The sequence below is a fragment of the Clinocottus analis genome, unplaced genomic scaffold (assembly GCF_023055335.1).
Source record: "Clinocottus analis isolate CAN_PGR_092001 unplaced genomic scaffold, fCliAna1.0.p SCAF_13, whole genome shotgun sequence".
NCBI classification, from domain to species: Eukaryota; Metazoa; Chordata; class Actinopteri; order Perciformes; family Cottidae; genus Clinocottus; species Clinocottus analis.
The window spans coordinates 12,136,160-12,145,000 of NW_027175854.1; the positions used below are offsets into that span (position 1 = coordinate 12,136,160).

An 8,841-nucleotide genomic window follows, 5' to 3' on the forward strand; every position below is an offset into this window, starting at 1 on the left:
GCTTTTCTGCAACCATTTACATCTGTGCATTAACTTTGCGTGTAATCTACTTGTGCATCAAATTCGCAAAGGTTTTTGGTGTGAACTCATTATTAGCATGCTTGGTGAAAAAGTGGCGGCTGATATTGTAGTCTTTGAACCGCAATTGTTTCTTGTCAAATAAGACATACACCCTTTGATCGTACTTTGGTAAAAAAATATTTAGCAGTCCAGTCATTAAACACTTGGCACTCACTGTCAACTTTTCTTTTCTTTGGTCCACTCATTGTTACAGAAGGGCTGAAAGGAAGCTGGCAGGAGGCTGGCAGGCAGAACCTTATACACAAGCAGTAGTGGGCTGCGCGTTTCAGACCTAGGCCTTCAGTGAGTGCCGTATAGTCCACATCATGGGCGGGCTGAGGGGAAAAAAGTGTCCCGGGAGTTACTGTCACAGAACGAACCACTTTAATACACGGCGTGTTCATACAGTCCACCACCTGCTCCGCCACACGGCACCACCACGAGAATACGGGCCGTGGGGACCGACCTGCGGAGCCGCTCCACATGACGAGAAGAAAATAAAGGAGACGCCGAGAGGAATGCGCCAGAGCGGGCTCCTCCGCTGAGGAATGCACAATTACGCAGTGCCTGACGCCCACAGGGCCGAGATCCCACCTCGCAAGCACATAATCCACGGCCCCGGGAAGTGCGAGGTCTGGGTCCGGCTCCAATCGTGCCACCTTCCCCCCTAGCCTTTCCAAGCCGACCTAGACCCGGTCGTGGTGCACCACAGTGGAGGAAATGGGCCCGGAAATGGGCCAGCACAGCCAGCGGAGACAATGCATGTTGTCCAAATCAATGCAACAAAACCGCGGCACTGACACCCTGCACAGTGCACAGGCAAGACATTGCAGCACAGCGGCGGCAGTGCACTTTGGCGCTGGGAGAGGCCGCGGGGAGAAGCACTAGCGTCCCCAGTGTCAAGCAGCAACAACAGCGCTGTGGCTTGTTTATGATTAAATATAACTGCAAATGTAAAAAACAGTAACATAATCAGCATTTCACTCACCAGACACAACCCTCTGTAGGAAAGGGGTTAGCAATAAGTCCTGAGATTCTAGATCCGAGACGCTAGCTTCACTGACCAATCACACCGCATGTTAATGGTCATGTGGGCCCTGTGACTGGTCACACGTCCAGACCTTCTAGATGTTTCATGAATTTTAACCAGACCACTCTTTCATAGAGGACAACAGGTGAAATGCATGTGGTGAAAAATAATGACATTATAAAATAGCTATAACTTTATGATTCTGTTTAGGCCACCAGAGAAGGCTGAGAAGGCCCTGACGGCCTGCCCCTGGTCACATGAGTGTGTAGGGCGGCGCAGTCCCGTGGGTCTGATGTACGTTCATTATAATGTGGAAAAATACTCTGGATAATTTTACAACTCTAAAACTTTTGTAGTACGAATCCTGTCTCTGGCGACAGAAAGTGACATGCCAAATTCATATAACTAACTCTTTGAAAGTTAACGTTTAACGATGTGATTCCGAAGGATTCTGAATGCTAAGAAGCCTAGCTTTCCAGTGGTATGCGGTACATTAGGGTAATCATTAAAAACGTGGCAAGCTTGCTTCTGGGGGAGGGGTTGAAGTCAGCAGCGCACAGAGCAGCCGGCTGGAATTGCAGCCAGCAGAAAGGATGGCACACAGCAGTTGGAGGACAGACTAAAACCAGGTTGAACTTTTAACAGAATGATGGAAGAGAAAAGTGTAAAAAGAGGAATGGCTACTGATCCGAAGCAAACCACATCATGTGGTTAACATGGTGGAGGCAGTGCTATGGCATGGGCTTGTATGGCTGCCAATGGAACTAGGTCTCTGGTGTTCATTGATAATATCACAGCTGATAGTCAGCGGGATGAGTATTGAGGCATTTAGTACTATCTACTAAGATTCAGCCAAATGCTGGAAAACCTTTCAGTGCAGATGGATAGTGACCCAAAACATACTGTGAAAACAGCCCAAGAGCTTCCCAAGGTAAATAAATTGATTACTGTTCAATGGCCAAGTCAGTTACCTGATCTCAATCCAAGTGAGCATGCTTTTCATTTACTTCAGATAAAACTGAAGGCCACAAACAAGAAGCAACTAAAGGCGTTAACTAAAGTTATTGCCATATTTTTCATATATTCAGTGAAATAAAGCTGAAAGTCCAGGCTTCACCCACAAATTGACTGCATCATTTCAAATCCATTGCAGTTGTGTAAATAGGTACAATTAAAACAAATGTGGTACAGGCTTAAAAATACTTATGGCCCTGACTGTATCAGCACCACCACTTGTACAGTTCAGTAGTGTCAGAGTTCGGAGAAAAAAAAAATTCTAACTAAAACCCATTATGTGTACTTTTTCCAATTAGCAGGGAGCATTGGGGGTCCTAGCAAGGGACATTTAAAAATTGAACATGCGACAGCTATAACATACCATGGAAATTGAGAACAAAATTCATGGTGGGGGTCACCAGATAAAATATGTTACATTTATTGAAATCAGGTTTGACAGTTCATGTCATGTAATGACACAAAAATGTTAGTTATTACATTAAAAACAACGGCAATATTCTTTAAAATGTGCCAATTGTGTTACACACAGAATGTAACACTCATTTAAAACCAGGGTAAAAAAGTTTCACCTGGGTTGAGAATTTTAAGGGAAAGGTAGAGTTGACAATGACTGGTACAGGACAGACTGGAGGAGGAAAATAAAAGAGATTTCATGCAAATATTGTGATTATACCCGACTAAACTCTGTACATTAAACTTTGAATGAGCTGTTACAGATGCCTCGAAAACCTAATCCTTTATGTTTTCCCTTTGAGCAAGACATTGAACTCTCAAGTAATTCTTTATTTTAAAAAACACTCAAACACAGATATTTCTTAGCAAATTATTAATATGACTTAGATCTTGGGATGAACTTGGCAATCAAATTGTTAGTACATTTCAATACACTTCAAACATTTGGCCTGAAAAGCAAAACCAAGAAAATATGTAAAGTTGAAGAAGAATCTATGACCAAGTCACAGTCTCTACTCATGAGGCGGCAAATGAGGAAAATTCAAACATCAATGAGTAGAAAAAATATACCCTCAAAAAAAAAGAAGTCTGATTCAAACATTATCCATTATATAAATACATGGAAAAAAATATATAAAGATGTTCCAAAATCTCAAAAGGTCATCCACAACATGCTCTGCATTTAAGTTATGGATGGCCTACAAGCTTTCATGACTACATGCGTGTACGTGTGGAAATCCGTTGTCAAATCCATCCATGTTAAACTATATGTGGTTGATTTTTGCTACCATTTTATTTGCACGTGAAGATGCCAGAGGAAGGGAAAGCTGTTGGGATTTTGGTCTTTCCATTTTGTACAAAAAGCCGGATTGTCAAGGCTTCCCTGGCTGGACGGACAGCAGGCTACCGAATTTGAAGTGCTGGATCACAGGGAACTTCTCCATACACTGAAAAGAGAGAAAAGAGGAGGACCGCTTTACCGAGACAGTATGCTTCAAACAAAGTACAGTACTGATGAACCTGGAGGAAGCAATCCACCAGTTTCCGGCAGAGCATGATGGTCTTCGACTCTCATCCCTGCTGCTTCACACTTGGCTGCAAAACGCCCCAGTGAATGCTGGAGGTCACGGTCTAAGAAAGGCAAACAGGATCACATCATCCGCAAACAGCAGAGAGGCTATCCTGAGGCCCCCAATCCAAATTTCCTCTGCCCCTGGCTGCGCCTATATATCCTGTCTTTAAAAGTCACGAACAGGACAAGTGACCAGTGCAGCCCTGGCGGAGGCCAACACCCACTGGGGACGTGTTTGACTTATTACTGAGGATACAAACACAACTCCTACTGCAGGTGTACCGGATGGCCTGTGCCACCCGGTCTCTGTGGCACGGGCTTTGGCACGGGATATAAGTGCAACCACAAAAAAGTCTTTAGGCGTTTCTTTTGGCTGGGTTTAGGAATTCCTCAAAGTGCTCTTTCCACCGCCCGGCGATGTCCCCAGTCCGGATCAGCAGTTCTTCTCTTCTGCCTGGTTTACATTGCACCCTACCACGATGCTTCTCTCTGTGAGGGGTGAGTCCTCAAGGTGGCTGCGGCACCATGATATTTATTTGGGCTAAGTCTTATGGGCGATAGCCGGGCCACCAGACGCTTGCAGACGAGCTTGCCTTCTGGGTCTGGCTCCGGCAGGGTGCCCCGGTTTTCTTTGTCTGGGCGAGGTAACTTCGCTCCATGGGCCGCTATTCATCAGGGTGAATCCAGTTACATTTAGAATATGTTTTCACAGCAATATAAATAAATATTAAAAATGTATTATTAGCTGGTTAAATTTTCTAACAATAACCATCTTTCATTACTGATGATTTTCTTTTTCAAAATCATTACAATTGTGTTGTTTTTATGCAAATTACCACCGTTATCGGCTTATTAGTAATGGTTGCAAGATGAGTGTCATGAAAACTTATCTTAATGGGAGTGATGCTGTTAACTCTAACCACCATTTTAAAATGTTCAACATGGCTGTGGCTCAGCCTCGAGGAAGCCCTTCGTGTGTACTGACATGGACCCAGTTTTGGGGCACAGCGGTGGGAGGGGGGTCTGCAGTGGGGGTTGGGAGTCTGTTCTCTGGGAGCACAGTGGAATTGAACTCTTGTGCTCAGTCTGTCTGTTCAGTGACACTATTAGTCATGATCTGGGCCGAACTGGGGTGGAAACGCATGCCTCAAAGAACTTTGGTCTAAACAAATTCTATCAATGAAAGTGTGTCAATGATCACAGAAAAACTATCATAATAAACTGCATTTACATAAAGTCAATCAAAATAGCTCGACAAAATTAAGGCAAACCCCTTGATAATATAACTCAATCCAGTCATTTGTTTCTATATGCTTTAGTCTTTAACATCAAACCCCACACACTGCTAAGTGTTGTCTGAGATGTTTTCTTACAGTCAACAAATCCCATGAACAGACGCAAACTGTGGATACAGCCAGACATAAATTTGATTGTATCCACTAACAAGTAGCAAGTGTGGATGAATATTCTCTCTATGTGCCAGTGAGCTGGAAAAACATTAAAAACAGATCAATGACCTGACTGTGTCACATTGGCGTGTTCCATGTGGTCTTTTTTTTAAAAGATTTAACAGAAAATTTAAGAGAAAAAACATGGAATAACACCAGCAATATCTATTAAGTATTTTAATGTTTTTCCTTCCTTCCAGGCTGGATTTAATTCATTTCTCTCCATTATGTAAATACATCTGATGTTCACAGGGATGATTTATCTATCTCAAGCAAGTCTATGCAAGTAGATTTGTATAGTACATTGAATTGAACCCAAAGAAGAAAAAAACTTAAATATGACTGGTAGTAACACAGACCAGTAGGAGCCTGCATAAGCAGAAGGGAGCTGGGTGGCTGATCTTCTGTGTATGTAACTGTGTATGGACAAGACATACTGTGTAAATTTCACTCATTCAAGTCAAGGCAACAATCCAAGTGCATACAGCATTGTTTGCCTGAGCATGTGTCGTTTAATACAATCAGTTTATGTTCTGAACAGGCGATAAGCCCACAGAATGGCTTCCTCGCTCAGACAGAAAATGGTAGATTCTGCTCTAAGTCTAGTACAACTCTGGCGAAACCCTGTGTGGGGCCAGGAAAAGGGAGTGAGGAATGCAAGTCTGCTGATGGTTGCTCCAGGCTTGGAGGAAGGTTGGGACAGGGAGGGGAGGATTTAATGAAGGGAACGGCAAAGGAGGATGGGGGAGTGAGAGGCAGACAGCTTGGCCCCTCAGCTCTTCGGGAAGGCTCACAGGCTGCTCTGGAAAACACAGGATGTGGGCATGGAGGCGGGGAGTACGAGCATAGACATCACCCCCCTGCCCCCCACAAACACACCCATTATTAACCCTTTCCTGCCTCTCTCCAGTCTGTTAGGCTGCATTCACATCAGAACAAACTTTGTGGCGGAAATGGCAGTCCTCCCATTCATTTGCATGTGAGTAGTTTAGGATGCAGCATTGGAGGCTGCAGGGGATGCCAAAAAAACCCTGACTCGTTCATACATAATCCACTTTTCGTAGAACGCATCCCAACGTCACACTGTACTGGCCAGTAACACAAGATCAGATCGTAGTACGGATACCGCAAGAACGGCAGCGTAATAAACTAAAACAGTGTTTTCGAGGTCTATCCTGCATTGTTTTGAAATAAAACGTTTTTTTAAGCTTGGTCACAATAAGTGATTGTAAACCATCTCCACAGTGCTGAACTTTGAGTCCAAAGCGTCCTTTGTATTTATTTAATCTATGCAGTTCAAATTTGGTAGTATGAAAGTTGTAATTTAATTTCTAATCGTGTGCGTTTTAGTTTGGGGTTAGCCAAGATTACAAGCAATGACATTACGTTTTAAAACCTTGATGAACTCTTCCTCCACCAGCAGAGGGATACATAAATGAAGAATTAGACAGAGCACTGCCCACGAGAGAGAACGAATCAAGCATACCTCGGCCTTGTACATTCTGACCAGGCCCTGGTTGACTTTGGACCAGGAAGGAACCGCGCTGATGTTCCACAGCTGATTTGAGTGTTCGGCAAACGGACCAGTCTTCATCTACAGGACAGAGAAAGAGTGACAAAGACCCAGACACAAGTGAGACACTTCTAATGTAACTAATTCTCTTTTTTTCCAAACAGTACAAAGAAAAAAACTGGTACTAAGATTTACAACTTATTGATTATGTTAAAGGATGACAAAGATATTAAGCACATTCATTTTTTTATTTGAACATAAACAGGCCAGTCAGGTCTAACTCACACAATGATGCCTTATAACATTCTAAGTTTCAACTTTAATACTACATTGATATTAATCATAGTTATTATCTTTAGCTAAATAATATAATTTTATTGTTTCATTGATTTGATTAGGATAGCTTTTTCAACCTTAACTTCAGTCCTTTAGAAACCATCACTAAAGTGTTTTCACAGCATCAAACACTACCGGAAAAGTGGCTTTTCAAAGTTTTGGACTTTCTTCTTCTGAAGCTTTGGTCAGCCTGAGTTGGGTCGGTTAGAACGGATCCCAATGACGACTCGAAGAAACATATGTTTCTGCAAAATGTTACTTGACCACAAAGTTTCTTGATGGACAGTGAAGATGCTGCAGGAGTGTTTTCTGTTTCTATGGACAACTTCCTTCTTTGTTATACAGAAAACGGGTTACCACTGGAATCCATCATGAAGGACTGAAACCAGGCTGACTGAAACTACTTTTCTAAATTAAAATCGGACAAATGACAACAGTTTTATATCAAAGTCGAATTTCTGTAATTCTTAATTGGTTAAGGAAGGGAAATTGAGAAAAGGGATAGTAATACTGAAGGATGCGTCCAGTTAGTATGTTCTGTAGAGGGACATATCCCACTGTGTACAGTAAGAAATCCAAAGGGAACCCTGCTGTTTGATTTATCACACATTCCAGGGAAGACTACAACAAGCTTCAAATTATATGCAAATGATGCTGCTACATATATCACAATACACTAATTTTAGATCAGAAGATCACATCACTACTTGTATGTCAAAGTGAAAGGGACAAACGGAGAGCATCGTCACCAGCTGCACAGAACTTTACAGCATCGGCTTGATAAATTGTTTTGTGGCTTGTTTGGACTCTCTCATGGCACTTATTGTTTCCAGTGATTAGGCAGCCGCAAAAAAGCACTTTTCAGAAAAACCAGGAATCCAAGCTTTGGAACTTTGTAATAAAGGATACCGTTGTACATACGTCGTCTTCAATAGATCAACAACCTCATATCATCTTTAATCTCAAGATGAAGATCCATTCACTGCATTGACCTTGATCCCTGTGGAGATTTTTGATGTTGCTGTCTAGTCTTGATTCTAACTTTAAAGCTGCATTCACCAGAATCCAATAGGGCCCTCACTGTCCATGTTAAAAAAAAAAAGAAACCCTGAAATGATCCTGTATTTTTAGCTTTTTAATCATTAGTAGATTATTAGTAGATAGTAGACAGCCACTAGTAAGAACATACAGCAGAACAATAGGTAGACATTCACTGTGAAAAGAACAAATGTATAAATTCATAAATATATGAATGAAGTGAGGACTATTGACTGTTTTCCCACCATTTTCCCCGAGAGACAGGGGAATCCAAAACCCAGACCCTGGGGCATCCATCTAACAACCCCCTCCTTTTTCCATCCCCCGCCACACTGCTCAAGACACTTTCCAGGGCCTCGCTTGAGAACACATGGGGAGGGGCATAGAGAAGGGAGAAAGGGGGGTGGAGCAGACCTATTCCCTGGAGGAAGGAGTGATTCACAGCAGCATGTGGGGAAGGAAGTGACTCATGTTCTCTCTCACACACACACACACACACACACACACACACACACACACACACACACACACACACACACACACACACACACACACACACACACACACACACACACACACGAAAAGGAGGAAAATAGTTGTACATGTGGAGTGTTGAATGCTTAAATGGTCCGTTTGAGCAAAAGTACAATTAGGCCGGTAATAGAACGAAGTGTGTGTTGTTTATTCTGTTTCACTTACCAAACAAAAAAACTCAAGTCCATTTAATAGTATTAACTATTGTGCCTGAGTATTGTTGCTATGGTTACTAACAGTTAAATAAACCTCTCCCTTGGAGTTAGAATGGAGTTTTTTGGGCAATGGTCTATCAACTGGAGCCAGAGTCTAAATTTTGACTTCTACTGACTTGCTCTGT

At 42.5% G+C, this 8,841-nt stretch overlaps 1 protein-coding gene across 2 annotated transcripts in view; it reads right to left on the reverse strand.

The window, feature by feature from the left end:
* Positions 1 to 2,499: 2,499 nt before the first annotated feature.
* Positions 2,500 to 8,841, reverse strand: part of ptpa (protein phosphatase 2 phosphatase activator) — an 18,051-nt gene continuing 11,709 nt past the window's right edge. For both annotated transcript variants that reach the window (XM_068573293.1, XM_068573292.1), the window contains exons 9-10: positions 6,567 to 6,674; positions 2,500 to 3,507 (exon numbers count right to left, since the gene is read on the reverse strand). In XM_068573293.1, the coding sequence (XP_068429394.1) occupies positions 3,433 to 3,507; positions 6,567 to 6,674 (183 nt within the window). In that variant the 3' untranslated portion in view covers positions 2,500 to 3,432. The remainder of the gene's footprint in view (positions 3,508 to 6,566; positions 6,675 to 8,841) is intronic.